This window comes from Rhodnius prolixus, unplaced genomic scaffold, assembly GCF_049639745.1.
Source record: "Rhodnius prolixus isolate KJV_2025 unplaced genomic scaffold, Rpr scaffold_13, whole genome shotgun sequence".
Lineage (NCBI taxonomy): Eukaryota > Metazoa > Arthropoda > Insecta > Hemiptera > Reduviidae > Rhodnius > Rhodnius prolixus.
Genome location: NW_027411583.1, coordinates 8,078,873 through 8,094,767, shown reverse-complemented (window position 1 = coordinate 8,094,767; position 15,895 = coordinate 8,078,873). Strand labels below are relative to the sequence as shown.

General features: G+C 33.8%; 1 protein-coding gene across 1 annotated transcript in view; it reads left to right on the top strand.

The window, feature by feature from the left end:
• The window catches only part of LOC141448060 (sodium- and chloride-dependent GABA transporter 1-like), a 45,807-nt gene extending 32,399 nt beyond the window's left edge, over window positions 1-13,408 (top strand). Inside the window, exons 4-12 of the mRNA XM_074116104.1 lie at window positions 60-188; window positions 3,323-3,425; window positions 4,899-5,031; window positions 5,585-5,823; window positions 5,929-6,145; window positions 6,243-6,395; window positions 6,486-6,689; window positions 8,506-8,673; window positions 13,131-13,408. Of these exons, the coding sequence (XP_073972205.1) occupies window positions 60-188; window positions 3,323-3,425; window positions 4,899-5,031; window positions 5,585-5,823; window positions 5,929-6,145; window positions 6,243-6,395; window positions 6,486-6,689; window positions 8,506-8,673; window positions 13,131-13,265 (1,481 nt within the window). The 3' untranslated portion in view covers window positions 13,266-13,408. The remainder of the gene's footprint in view (window positions 1-59; window positions 189-3,322; window positions 3,426-4,898; window positions 5,032-5,584; window positions 5,824-5,928; window positions 6,146-6,242; window positions 6,396-6,485; window positions 6,690-8,505; window positions 8,674-13,130) is intronic.
• Window positions 13,409-15,895: the final 2,487 nt, after the last annotated feature.

The window sequence follows — 15,895 nt, the reverse complement described above, 5'->3', positions numbered from 1 at the left end:
TTTTTATTCTTAATAAATTTTCTAATAATATTTGTATTAATAAATTTCAAATCTTGCAGGTGTTGGTTACGCCACTATGACAATAGTATTTCTACTTGATCTCTACTATTGTATTATTATTGCTTGGACATTGTTCTATTTGATCAGCACTTTTGCTTGGATACCAGAATTGCCCTGGAGTAATTGTGGTAAGTTGTATTGTTTTAGTAAACAATTATTATTTGGGGGGGGGGGGGGAAATATCGAAACTAAATGCATAAAATAATATGAGAAAAGAGCCTGGATGGTGGCGCTCCTAGCGGCAAGAAATGCAGTTAGGTACTTGGTTTCTAAGTTCTAAATATGGCTTTAATAGCTTGTAATTGTTTTTCTTTCTTTTTTCTTCTCTATTTCCCTTTTTCATTCATTGATAAAAAAAAAATAGTCTATGAAGAGAAACAATTCCCCACTCTAATCCAAAGCCCTTTTGGTCTCATTTACTCCAAAGAAAAACAACAAAAACAAATTAATTCAAAAAAATGAACCTAATTTCTTTCTACAGACACCCTAAATCAGTGATGGCGAACCTTTTTGAGACGTGGGTCAAATTTTGTTCATTTTTGTTCTTAGTACTTGCTCTTGGGGTCACTAATGGCCCATTTGCACACAAGAGTTAAGTTTAAAAATTTTAAAAATGAATATTTTCAAAACTAAAAATCTTTAAAATTCAGTTGGCTTAACTGGGTAAAACGGGACCGAAACAAGTGCTATGGAAGTCACTTTTTTACAAACATAACTGAACAAAACCTTACAGAAAGTGTGTTTTATCTGAAGAAAAATCTAAATATGGTTATTTGCTTTGGGTTGTCGATTTTTTTAACAAACAAAATATGAATAAAATTATACATTTTATTTGATATTTTATTAACAATATTACTTTATTTCAAATACTACCAAAGCATTTGTCCGTCATTTGCGTTTTAAAACTGTAATGATCAAACTAAAAGGTTATACGAGGGTCGTTTGAAAAGTCCGTGCAAAGTCAGAGAGATACCACTACTGGCGCGTATCGAGGTTATGTTTAGTTAGTAGCATCTCTAGGAAGAACACACACCAAGTTTCAGCCAGATCGGTCTATTTCTTTGTGAGTTGGCATTCGTTTGAATCGAGGAAGTCGAGTGATTTTCAAAAAAAATGGACGAAAAAGAATTTCGTGTGTTGATTAAACACTACTTTATGAAAGGCAAAACGCCTCAGGAGACTAAAGAGAAGCTTGATAAACATTATGGTGACTCTGCACCTTCGATTAGAACAGTTTATAAGTGGTTTCAAAATTTTCGGAGTGGCCATATGGGGCACAAGTGACGCTGAACGTTCTGGACGCCCTGTTGAGGTTACTACTCCAGAAATCATTGATAAAATCCATGATATGGTGATGGATGACAGAAGAGTGGAAGGTGCGTGAGATTGCTAGTGCTGTGGGCATCTCGAATGAACGGGTACATAATATTTTGCATCAACATTTGGACATGACAAAGCTATCCGCTAGATGGGTGCCGCGATTGCTCACGCTTGACCAAAAACGAAATCTTGTGAAGTGTTGCAAGGACGGTTTGCAGCTGTTCCAGAAGAATCCGCAGGACTTTAAGCGTCGTTTCGTCACTGTGGATGAAACATGGATACATCACTACACTCCTGAGACCAAAGAACAATCTAAACAATGGGTTACCAAGGGGGAATCTGCGCCAAAAAAGGCGAAGACCGTTCCTTCGGCCGGAAAGATTATGGCGACTGTCTTTTGGGATTCGCAAGGAATAATCCTCATCGACTATCTGGAAAAGGGTAAAACTATTACAGGTGCATATTATTCATCGTTATTGGACCGTTTGAAAACCGAGCTACAAGAAAAACGCCCACGATTGGCCCACAAAAAAGTCCTTTTCCATCACGACAACGCACCAGCTCACACCTCAGCAGTTGTGGTCGCAAAATTAATGGAAATAGAGTTCCAACTCGTTTCACATCCCCCCTATTCTCCAGACTTGGCTCCCTCGGACTACTATTTGTTCCCCAATATGAAGAAATGGCTGGCGGGAAAAAGATTTTATTCAAACGAGGAGATGATTGCAAAAACGAATGGCTATTTTTCAGACTTGGACAAATCCTATTATTCGGAAGGGATCAACAAACTAGAGCAGCGTTGGACGAAGTGTATAGGCCTAAAAGGAGAATATGTTGAAAAATAAAAAAGGTTTACCCCAAAAAATTAAGTAGTTTTTATTTTTGCACGGACTTTTCAAACGACCCTCGTAGATAGCATTTAAATTGCTTTTTTGTCAATGCGTGATTAAAAAAAAAAAAAATACAGATAGAATATAAATTATCCACCACAATTAGAAAATCTAAATCAATCCGCGTAAACAAACAAATGGTTGCCTAGCAATTGTGGGTCAGTGGAAAAGCTTGCGCGGGTCAGTGTCTAACCCGCGGGTCATAGGTTCGCCATCCATCACTGCCCTAAATGATTTCTCAAGAAGAAAAAAATGATTGGTTATTGTCCTCTTTCAAGTCCCAATCAACAAAATAATGGTATCTGGAAGCTGGAGAAAAAAATATATGTGTCCAGAGATACTCAAACAGCAGATTTAGGAACGAAAACTAGGGAAAGCCTAATATGGCTAAAACTTGTCTTCCTACTCATTTTCCTTGAGATGCCTAGGCATCCCAGGCCTCAGAACTACATCTTTGGCCAAAGAAACTGTTTCCAGTTAACTTCTATCGCCGATTTTTTGTTGGAAAAAACAAAAAAACGCCAGAGAATCTATAAATACCTACAGAACTGTCTCGAACTATTCGAGCAGATGAAAAGCCTTTTTTTTTTCTTTTTTTTTTTTGAAGCAGTATTCTTCCGAAATACAAACAATAGATATCAGAAAGGATTCTGCAATTGATCTTCCAGTTCAAAATGGATATCTGCTCAAAACTTCCATCCATTCTGGAGTCATTTTTACCATAATAAATCAAAAAATCATTCTAGAAAAGTGCCTAAACAGTAGCGCCCCTAGCGCAATGTAGTAGTACTACTTATTGGTATTTCTTCACCCACATAAATCCAGCTATTTATAAACGTTTATTATTTATTTTTTTAATTTCATTCAAAATTAATTGCTAAATAAATATCTTATTAATAAAAATTTAAATGGTTTCAAAATATTATATATTTTTGAATATATTAGACAGAACCCTGTCATTGATTGTCACAATTCTCTAGAAATTATTAATTATTTGTCTTACAATTTTAGCACTTATTTAAATTAATTTCTATAATTTTTCTACAATACAGATAACTGGTGGAATTCTAAAAGTTGTTTTGTTACTGGAATGAATGCCACTTTAATCCATAATTATACAAATCAAACTAGGACACCTGTTGAAGAATTTTGGCAGTAAGAAATCGTTTGTATTTTATCTACTACTATAAATAACAGTAGTACATATTTACTTCAACAGAAATTTACAAAATTAACTCAAACCAGTATTCCGTTCATTTAGGATCTACTTATTTGGTATTAATCTATGTTCATGTGAATATATTATTGATGTAATAGTTATTATTAGTTATTTTTCTTTCGAACCTAGGGCAGAACAGAGAAATTTAGTTTGAATTATACGACTTTCTATTACATTAATTCTCGAATTTCTGACTTGGAGAACCCAATTTGTCCAGAAAATTATTCAATGGAAAACTTTTGATCTATTTATGAAGATTAAAAAGTCTCAGAAAAGTGAAAAATGCGTTCAGTAAAATTGTAATTCCTGTTTTTAAAAGTGTATGAATACCCAGGGAATTTAAGCAAAATGTTTAATCCCAGAAAATAATACAGAACTGTAAATTATACTAAAATACTATTTTAGAGGTAAGAACACCTATCCAATCACCCAAGAGTCCTCTTGGTTCTGAATGGTCCTGGACGAATTTCAGGATTAAAAAGAAAAAAAAAAAAAAAAAAAGTTGCAAAATGAGGATAAAAATCCTCCAATTTTGCTAGCAACAAAGACTATCTAAGTTCTATCTAAATCTAAATACAAAGCTCTATCTAAATACAAAGTTACAGCTTCTGGCGATAATTAATTTTTGAAATATTTTGTTCAAACACACTCACACACAGACAATTTTTTTTTGGACTCAGAACACTATCTCCAATCGGATATTTAAAATGATCGCTATTCGCAAGGCGCTACAAGAGCCAAGCGGTTTCAGGCCAGACCCGCAAAGCTAAGATGTATTGCGGTACTAGTCTAGCCCCTTGGATTTTATTTAATGGTTAATATGAGAAATTTATAGTAAAGTATGTTAGGCGGTTATAGGCTAGACCCGCAACGCTAAGATGTATTGAGGTACTAGTCTAACCCTTGTATTTTATTTAATGGTTAATATGAGAAATTTATAGTAAAGTATGTTAGGCGGTTATAGGCTAGACCCGCAAAGCTAAGATGTATTGCGGTACTAGTATAGGTCTTGGATCTTATTTAATGGTTAATATGAGAAATTTATAGTAAAGTATGTTAGGCGGTTATAGGCTAGACCCGCAAGGCTAAGATGTATTGCGGTACTAGTCTAGGTCTTGGATTTTATTTAATGGTTAATATGAGAAATTTATAGTAAAGTATGTTTGCTAGTCGCCTCCGTCCACGACACCTAATTTGGTAGTTGGATATAAAATTAGGCATTACTTTACTTTTTACTTTCCTTACTAACTGAAAATGATAATTCTGATCTTTTGGAAATTCTTATAGTCTAATAGCTCAAATTTGATATAAATTAAGATATTGTGTTTCTTATTTTATTTTTTCGGCATTTAATGTAATACGTATTTGTTTTTAACCCGTTTAAAAAAAGACTATTTTGTTTTTAACAGGGAACGAGTTCTTGGCCAAAGTGGAGGAATTGCCGATATTGGAGGTATGAGATGGGAACTACTGGCTTGTCTAGTCATGGGATGGTGCATGGTGTACCTGGTAATCTGCAGGGGCATTCATCAAAGTGGAAAGGTAAAAAATTACCCGCAATCAATTCATGCTTGTCGAGTGATGATGGGAAATTATTTAAATTAAATATTTATTCAGTGATTTTAATTAGGAGTGAATATGAAAGACCCTGCCCAAATTTCTGTATCCCTACTAGATCGGTTAGAAAGGGATGTTGGATACCCTTTCCTGTGTGGTACATCCTTTTTGAAGCCAGTGCGTTTTGCCTTTAATTCTCCTTAAGATCTCTGTATTGAGCGGTTTCCTAGTAGCCATAGCCAACAGGCCAATATTCTAAGAAAGTTTCTGGTCAAAACGGTAGCTTTAAGAAACTCAAGCCTTTGGTTAATCTCACTCTGCTTCTTTGTTACTTAGTACAGGCTAATGTTACGAGGAAAAATTGTTCGTGAGGAAAACGTACAGTGGTCTCTAGATCCTGGCGCGTTGCCTCAAGTAGACGAGACTTAGCTACAATTTTAAGAGATATTTTCTCATAGAATCAGTCTCTTTATTCAATATTTCCTCCCCACCTCTTAAGGTGGTTAATCTTAAACGATTATCCTATTTTTTTCCCCAGGTAATCTGGTTTACTGCAATCTTCCCGTATATAGTACTGTTGATCCTGTTAGTTAGAGGTTTAACACTTCCTGGAGCCGGCGAAGGACTGCTTTACTATGTGACACCCCGTTGGGAGGAATTACTCTCTCCTGTTCCATGGATTGACGGCGCAACACAGATATTCTTCGCATATTCCATTGGTACAGGCGCCCTACCAGCATTAGGATCTTATAATAATTTCAACCATAATTGTTACAGGTATGTGATTTCTAGTTTCCTTTAAAATTGGGACTTTCATTTAAAAAAAAAAAAAAAATCTCTAAATATTCTTAATGTAAAAGATTTTTCCAATTTTTGTTACAGAGATGCTGTGATAACATGTATTATAAATACTATAACAAGTCTATTGGCCGGTTGTGTAACATTTGCCATTTTGGGCAACATAGCACTAGAACAGGGAACTTCAGTGGCCAATGTTGTCAGTTCTGGTCCAGGTTTAGTGTTCTTAACCTATCCAGAAGCAGTATTGAAATTACCAGGTGCTACAGCTTGGGCTGTAATTTTCTTCCTTATGTTGATTGTAAGTTTTCTCAAATTTTTGTCATTTTTCTCACCGAAATGAAAAACTAAAATTATTATTCACTTATTTGTCTAACTTTAGTGTCTAAAATTTACAGACACTCGGCGTGGACAGTGAATTCTGTTTGGTGGAATCATTTGTAACAGGAATGGTTGATAATTGGCCAAAATTATTAAGACCTCATAGGGGTAAATTTACATTTCTCATCTGTCTGCTGTTATGCTTACTCGGAATACCCATGGTTACAAAAGTTAGTAAGCACTAGTTTATTTTAATTTGGGTAACGTTAATAAAAATCAGATTTTTAATCTTCGTCTTTATCTTATTATTATTATTTTAGGGCGGCATCTTTATTTTTCAACTAATGGATTACTATTCAGCTTCTGGAATGTGCCTATTGTGGGTCTGCATATTCCAGACTATAGCCATTTCTTGGGTATTCGGTGGAGAGAAAGTGATCGATTGTATTGACGTTATGATGGGCATAAGGCCAAATAGATTTTGGTATTTCTGTTGGGTCTATCTGTCGCCAGCAGTTATGATTGTAAGTTTTATTTTATTTGCTAAATCTGTGTGGTTATAGACATAATAATACTAATAAGTGTATGACGTCAAGTATTTGAACATAACGTAGCTCTAATTGCCAAATTTATTTTGGATTGAAGGTTGGACAGAATAATAACTAAAAATAAAGCATAATATTTATTTAGGCTTAACTTGCCAAACGATGGTTTATTTATAATTTCCTCTTTATTAAAAGGAAATATACCCGTGTTGTTTTATGATGATGTAATCAGTCAATAATTACTCAATTTCTAAAATGAAAACTTTTTAAAATCCCGTTATTTTTTAATTTTTAATTTCTCTTGTTAAGAAAAGTAAAGTTTTCAAAATACTCTTTATAAGTCACCTGAGTCCCGTAAAGTTTTGTTTAAAGATGACTTGATTAAATGCGAATAAAATTTCTCAAAACCTAGAAAACGTAGAACGCAAATAATTTCATATTTTGATATGTATCTGGAGAGAACATGAACAGAACAAGGTGACGCTTCCTGGGATTAAACACGACAAGAGTGTTATGCCCTAGTTGTGTAAACAAAGAATCAAAGAGATTTTGGGCTTGGACAGAAATTAGATTACCCTGATTACAGGCCTATTCAGAGGGCAGGGTAGATAGATTAGATTTAAACGGGCGGGACGGGACCTATACCCCAAGGCTAAATTTAGTAGGTGAAACCTCCCCTTCTAAGAAGGTTGAAGGCTTTCCCTACCAGTTCCTTCTTTGGTCTCAAAGTCCCAAAGATGTCGTAGCGCAGTCTCTCGATTGCAACGCAATCGAACAACAGGTGAGAGGCCGTTTCTTCCTCTTCCTGGCACAATCTGCACAACGGTTCCGAGCTAATAAGCCCTAATTTGTGCAGATGCTTCCTGAACCTACCATGCCCCGTGTGAATAGGCCTGTGATCAGAGTAATCTGATTCCTGCCCAAGCCCAAAGTCTCTTTGGTTCTTTGTTTACACACCAAGGGCGTGTCACTCTTGCCGTGTTCGACTCCCGGAAGCATCACCCAGTTCTTTTCATGTTCTCTCCAGATCCAATCTCTGAGGGCCTCACGAACTGCACCCTTGGTGATCCCCAGGACAGGCTCCGGGCCAATGAAAGGAGTGTTGGCTCCATTCCTGGCCAGTAGATCGGCTGTCTCATTCCTCTTAATCCCCACATGACCCGGCACCCATTCTAACCGAACTTTATTGTGCCGAGCCAGTAGTTCTAGGGCCTATCTGCATTCCCAGACCAGGGAAGAGGTAGTTCTGAAGGAGACAATGGCCTTCAGCGCGGCCTGGCTGTCCGAAAAGATGCGAACCTCCCTATCCCTAAGATTCATTCGCAGATTTTCCTCAGCACAGGTTTTAATAGCAAAGAGGGCAGGGTAGGTTCAGGAAGCACGGAAGCGTTGTGCAGATTGAGGTCAGGAAGAGGAGGAAACGGCCTCTCACTTGCTGTTCGATTACGCTCTAGTCGAGCGGTTGCGCTACTATCTTCTTTGGCTCTTTCAGACCAAATGAGATAGTAGCGCAAAAGTACTAGAAGGGAAAGTCCTCAACCTCTTTAGAAGGGGAGGTTTCGTCCACTAGATCCAAAAAGGGGAAGGCACAATAAGCCTCTTGTGGCTGCGGTGCCAAGGGGTATGGATCCCGTCCCGTTTTCTATTCTATTTTACGATAATATAATTAAAGAAATGCATGAAACATGAAAAATAATCAATCATTAATTAAATCAATTAAAAACAAACATCGATTGCAAATTTCTTTGAAGTTTAAATGAAGATTTATCTATTTTCATCATAATTTCTGTTTTAGGGCATCTTCATATTTTATGTATTGGAATTTATACCAGTTACATACGGTTCGTATGAATACCCTACATGGGCACAAATAATTGGCATTTGCATCAGTCTTGCGTCCATGTTATGGATACCCGGATATGCTGTTTACTATTTTATCGTAAGCCCGGGATCATTTAAACAGGTTTGTAACATTAGTTTAATTTAAGTGGTTTTGAAAAAAATGTTTTAGCTGATGTTCAAAAATCTGAATATTATCATGCAATAGAATGGTCAGGCTATGTGATAAGAATTCTTTGTTATTATCAGTACTGCAATCAGCCAAAAATGTTGCCCCAGAATACTGGAAAAGACTTCTAAACCGTTTTGTCATAATCAATGCTGTATTTACACGGTCAATTTAGCCATATCCCAAAAACATCAACATTTTGAAGGTTAGAGAGTGCCTACAATCATTCTAGACAAACAATAACAGGTTTGTCTAGAAGGAGAATGAAATGATTATGAAGGATTGGTGAACGAAGCAGATAATTCATGACATCTTTAGTTGACTGTAAAGGAAAACAATTGCAACGTGCGACAATCTGGTCAAAAATGAAAGAGGCCTTGTGTTGATACTTATATATATATATCTCCTTAACAAAAACTTACAGTTTAAAATGTTAAGTATAAGGGTTGATTAAACGCCAAAAGGTACACAAATCAGCGAGTACCCAACATTTCATTAATTTTCATTAATACTTCATTAATATTTAAGTAATTCTACTGCATTAATTTTCATTAATAAGTTATTTTTTAGAATTTATTAGATATCACAGACCCTTATGCTGGCCATTTTCGTCTACAAAATATATGTTCAAGTAGCACTGTAGATTGACTGTAATATCTAGTTATTTATAATAATCAAACTATTAATTACAGGTTAAAAAGAAAAACGTTATAAAAAATAAAATAAAAATATGAGGCTAAAAAATTCAAAACCTTGTTTAAAAAAATGCTTACACCAACAAACATCAATGATTTTGTTTATTTTATTTATTTATTTTTATTTCTTAAATAAAAATCGTCGGTTTAAGTTCATTCTTCGATTAAAGTAATTGTTATTGTATGAAGTAGTCAAACGTTTATAATAATAGGTAATAATTATCTGGCTTTATCGCAAATAATATAGTTTTCTTCAATTACATTCTCCATCTAGGTGTTCTTCCCACAATGTTGTATATATGTAATATAAAGTAAATAAGATATGCATATATTTAGGACAGCTAATTATTCCAGTATTTTACTATAAGTAAAATTAGGGGGACTAAATTAAATTACAATAGAGAAATGAATAATTATTGTTTAATAATCTACTTGTTATTAACTGTGTGTTAATTGTGCTCACGAATATTTCGGTAAGACGAATTCAAGACAGTAGCCTACTCTAACTTTATCTTTACTTTAACATGCATGTACGTATATATGATTTATCATAATTATAACAAAAAAATAATATAAATGAAGTGGCCAGCATAAGGGTCTGTGATATCTAATAAATTCTAAAAAATAACTTATTAATGAAAATTAATGCAGTAGAATTACTTAAATATTAATGAAGTATTAATGAAAATTAATGAAATGTTGGGTACTCGCTGATTTGTGTACCTTTTGGCGTTTAATCAACCCTTATACTTAACATTTTAAACTGTAAGTTTTTGTTAAGGAGATTTTTGTACCTTTTGGATAGATTTTCCTTTTTGTCTATTTTACAAAGTTACATATCTGCTTTACAGATTTTTTTAAAATTTGGAATAAGCAATTCTATCATTATAACCTGATAAGGTGTTAACTACCACTGGAGAGATCTTTTTAAAAAATGATTGTAGTTGCGGCTCCCAAACCATCCTCAATAACAATTTTTTTGAGAAAGCGTTTTGAATAACATAGGAAGGTATTTGTAAGTAAATAGCAAAATTAAACTACGATTTCAGTACTTCCTTTTAAGAGGAGTAAGAAAAATAAACTAGGATTGCAGTACTTCTCCCTAAAAGGCAAAGAGGCAAAGATTTTTTAATCGAACAATTCATTGATTTAAATCGGTTCACTCATTGATAATTTAAACGATTGCAGTACTTCCTCTTAGTAGGAGCAAGAGAATCAGCAACGTAGAGGAGCTTTAACCACTTATTCGAGCTGAATTTTATCAAAATCGGACTAAGCGTTATAGAAATATTGGTAATAATAGTTTTAGAAAGGGCCTTATTTGGGTGGGGCAAACTCCCCTCCTTATGAGGCACGGTGCCGAGACTTTTAAAGTGCAAATCTGTATAAAATTTCGATTCGAATGACACTTCATTCATAAAAATCGGTTCACGTGTCGATAATTTGAAACGATTGCTATACTTCCCCTTAACAAGTGTAAGAGCTGATCGCCGCTTTAATGTTACTTAGGGGAGCCCTAACCCTATCATCCTACCAAATTTTATCAAAATCGGGCCAAGATTTACAGAGTAATTAGTAATAATAATTTTGGAGGGGGCCTTACATAAAGGGGGCTAACTCCTCTCCCATTCGATGTACAGCGTCGGGACCCCCAAAAGGCACATCTACATAAAATATTGAATCGAATGACACCTCATTCATGAAAATCGGTTCACGCGTTTAGGCGCTACGTTGTTTACAAAAAAGGTAACAAGAACAAGAATAAGAATAAGAACAAGAACAAGAACAAGAACAAGAACAAGAACATTTTTTGAAAAAGCCGTTTTTGCTCATTTTCGGCAACTTTTTTCTCGAAATCTATTAGATCTGGGTGGTTGCAAAAAAATTACAGTTATAAAGGAGGGTTTGGAGTAAGATTTAAAGAAAATTTGGGAATTTTATCTTTTATAGAAAAAGAGAAAAAAATTGTCAAAGTTGGGTGTTTTTCAACGTTACGCTTTTTCGTGCAGTTTTTGATGGTCAACCCTTATACAACTGTCCTACCGGACAGTTTTAATAAAAAAAAATTAAATGAATTGAACGTCTAAGTGAAAGCATCAGTTGAAAAGGAGATGCAAAGTGATGAGTCGAAATTGCTAACAGTCACTTTTAAGTAAGAGTCATTAGGGCTTCACATATTGAGGAGTTACGTAAGACTACGAGGTGTGACTATTAAATAACGAGACTGATGCTGCTACAGAAGAACTATGCATGCGCCAAATCCTAACGACCGACAGCTGTGCAGCGTAAAGCCTTCTCTTTCGATTGCAGCGTCTCACGTGTTTGTAGAGAAATCTGTCTGACCAGAACCGTCGTTTGTGTAAAGAGGTGTTAGTTTCGTTTTGCCGAAAACATGATACTACACATGTAGTAGAGCAACGAATTGTCATGAAATTCACATGAAACTGGGTAAAATCGCTACTGAAACTTATCTTTTATTAAAAGAAGTTTATGGCGATAAATGTTTATCACGTGCCCAAGTTTCTGAGTGGTTCAAACGTTTCCAAGATGGCCGAGAAGACGTCGGAGATGATGACCACCCGGGTCGCCCATTTCCACGTCCAAAACGGATGAAAATATCGATTATAATTAATCAAGACGTTTCTAGCCAAGTACAACATCCCAGTTTTATAGGCCATCCGCCTTATTCGCCTGAACTGGCCCCATGTGACTTTTATCTGGTTCCCCAAAGTCAAATCTGCATTAAAAGGATCACGATTTCAGTCCGTTGATGGATGTGAAAGAAAAAGCGGCACGCGTCATGCAGGCGCTCACAGAAAAAGACTTCCAGCACTGTTTCGAACCTATGGTAAATTCACATGGAGCGTTGTAGGGATAGGGGAGGGGTATTGTATTGAAGATGATAATAACTAAATACAGTCGAACCTCGCTTAACGAGCATAATTCGTTCCAGAACCTTACTCGTTACGCGAAATACTCGTTAAGCGAAACAATTTTTTTATATAAATTAAAATAAAAGGGGATAATTGCTAGATCAGCCACACTTACACCATTTTCTCGTTTCTCAATGATTTTACGTTTCAATTCTAACGTTATTTTAATTCTTTTCGAAACCATTTTGTTAGAGGGATAACAAAATAAACACAATAATATTTAAACACAAATGTCACTATATGGACTTCCCCTATACACCACTCATTCGGTGAAGTTCGGTTTCGACTGTATCAATGCATTAGATACGTGGAGAATATGAAACGCATATGCGTTAACAGGAATGACTAATCGAAGAATGCGCAGTTTTCGATGAGTCAGCGAAATGTCATTAGAAAACTATCGTTATGCGAAACTTCGCTCGCTATAAGAATCAATTTGTTTTACTCGTTATGCGAATTACTCGTTAAGAGAGGTGCTCGTTATGCGAGGTTCCACTGTATGTATAAATTTAAAATAAAATGTTTTATAACAATAGTCTCGTTATTTAATAGCCACACCTCGTATAGTTGGGCGTAGTTGATAATGAAAGTGACTTAATCTTCCAATATGGGTAAGAAGGTATAGAATATAGAGTTCTAGGCGGAGGTACGTAAATTTCCAAATTGCCCGTAGATAGACGCGGATAGTACTATTGGTCTACGTGTATACCAAAAAGGAAAAACAATAAATGTATTTTTTGTTTGTATCTATAGTTAAAATTTAATTAATTACTTTTCTTTCCAGCGTCTGAAAGATGGGCTACAACCAAGAGTAAAAGTACGATCGAGAGAAGCTGCTGATGTACCAAAACTTCTTCCAATGTCAGAAAGTAGTGCTGTGTTGCTTAGTAAAACTAATTCATTTGTTGTAAGTCAATGAGGTTTTTTATATGAAACGAAAAGGGTAATAATTACCAAATCAGTATTCAATTAATGCCATTGCCATTGAAATAGTGGAGAGAGGGGGGGAGAGAGAGTGAGAGAGAGAATTATCAAATAAAAAGAGAAAATTAAAATCCGAAAATAATTTATTAATAAAGAATCCGAAAATTTATTAATTTAATGAATGCCTTTTATATTAAAGTTTTTTTTGTAGAAATTGTAAAATATGATTTTTTGAGAATATAATTATTTTATATTATTTTATTTAGTAAAAAACAATTTTAAATTTATGATAAAAATGTAGGCATTGAAAATGTAATTTTTTATTTTTGGTAAATAGTGGCCCCTTTGTTCGATAGTCAAAGAATTTATTGCCTATTTTTATTAGAAAGAGTAGCTGTGATCGATTCTCAATAAGAATTTATTTGGAAAATTTTTGTTTGAGTTCTTACAAAACTTAAATGTCTTAGTAAAGTACAAATAATCTTTTAAGAAAAACTAAAAATCAAGAAAAGATGCAATTTATAATTCTGCAAATTTTTCTGGAATTTAAAGAGTCCATAAATTAATTTTATTGAAGTTTATAAAACTGTAGAGGCATAATTGTAAAACAAGTAAATCGGATGAGATAAGTGAGATTGCCCTTTTAAATGCATCAATACATAGTGAACTACAACGCTGGTGTTGTAATCGTGCGCGGCCAGAGCACCCCAGTTTCACCGAAAGAAACAACTGATGTCTGCCCATAAATGAAAATGCATCTAAAGATGTTGATGGACGAAAAAAAAACTGAATTCAATATGGCAAACATAATCTAATCTTAGTTTATATTTTATGTGTTTTGCTATTAATTATTATTTTGAGATAATTATCATTCATAAACATAACGATAATAAAAAGAGATGAGTCTGTTTCCCGCAAGGATTTGGTTTGCTAGACTTTTAGGTTACAGTGGTGTTCTACTGCAATATTGGATTTAAATAATGAAGTATCTTAAATCACTCGTAACAGAGAAATAATAACAATCACCCTGATCACAGAAACGGAAGCTATAGTTGAAGCTTGAAGAAAGAAAACGTAACAAAAATAAGACCGAACTTACAAAAAAAACAAAAAGAAAAACCGTCAAAAAGAAAATACAATTCAGTATCACTAAGAAAACTTCTGCGTCAAAATATTTAGTATATTTCTAAAGTTTGCTTGTCTTTGAAGAATATTTTGTTTTAGTAAACCCTTGATAAGGGCAAGTTTTAGAAAAAGAAAAGAGAAAAATTAAAGGAAAACTCTATTATGAGGTCCAGCCCTTTAATTCGCCCTTATTCAAATTTAAATCTCCATTTTTTAAAAAAATTAAAAATTAAATTAATTTATAAAAAAAACCTCTACTTATAAAATTTTCTTTTTAATATTTTATTATTATCTCCTTAACAAAAACTTACAGTTTTAAAAGTTAAGTATAAGGGTTGATTAAACGCCAAAAGGTACACAAATCAGCAGTTCCCAACATTTCATTAATACTTCATTGATATAATTTAAGTAATTTTACTGCATTAACTTTTCCTTCACATTTTTTAGAATTTATTAGATGTCACAGACCCTTATGCTGGCCATTTTCGTCTACAAAATATTTACTCAAGTAGCACACCATTTAACTTAGATTGACTGTAATATCTATTTATCTATAATAATCAAACTATTAATCACAGGTGAAAAAGAAAACGTTATAAAAAATATAAAAAAAATAAGAGGCTAAAAAATTCATAAACTTTTTTTACATCAATAATTTTATGCATTTATTTTTATTTTTAAATAAAAATCATTGGTTTAAGTTCATTCTTCGATTAAAGTAATTGTTATTTTATGTTGTAGTCAAACGTTTGTAATAATAAGTAATAAATAATCTGGCTTTATCGCAAATAATATAGTTTTCTTCAATTACATTCTCAATCTAGGTGTTCTTCCCACAATGTTATATATATGTAATATAAAATAAAGAAAATAAAGATATGCATATTTTTAGGACAGCTAATTATTCCAGTATTTTACCATAAGTAAAATTAGGGGGACTAAATTAAATTACAATTGAGAAATGAGTAAATATTGTTGAATAATCTACTTGTTATTAAATGTATGTTATTTGTGCTCACGAATATTTCGGTAAGACGAATTTAAGACTGAAATATTGTTTTGAATCCTCCGTGATTGAAATTTAAAAAGTGGCCGACTCTAACTTTGTTTTTTTCTACTTTAACATGCATGTATATGTGACTACTCAGAATAATTCATCACTCATTTTATCATAATTATAATAAAAAAATATTATGAATGAACTGGCCAGCATAAGGGTCTGTGACATCTAATAAATTCTAAAAAATGTGAAGGAAAAGTTAATGCAGTAAAATTACTTAAATTATATCAATGAAGTATTAATGAAATGTTGGGAACTGCTGATTTGTGTACCTTTTGGCGTTTAATCAACCCTTATACTTAACTTTTAAAACTGTAAGTTTTTGTTAAGGAGATTTTTGTACCTTTTGGATAGATTTTCCTTTTTGTCTATTTGCAAAGTTACGTCTGCTTTACAGATTTTTTAAAATTTGGAATAAGGTATTCTATCATTATAACCTG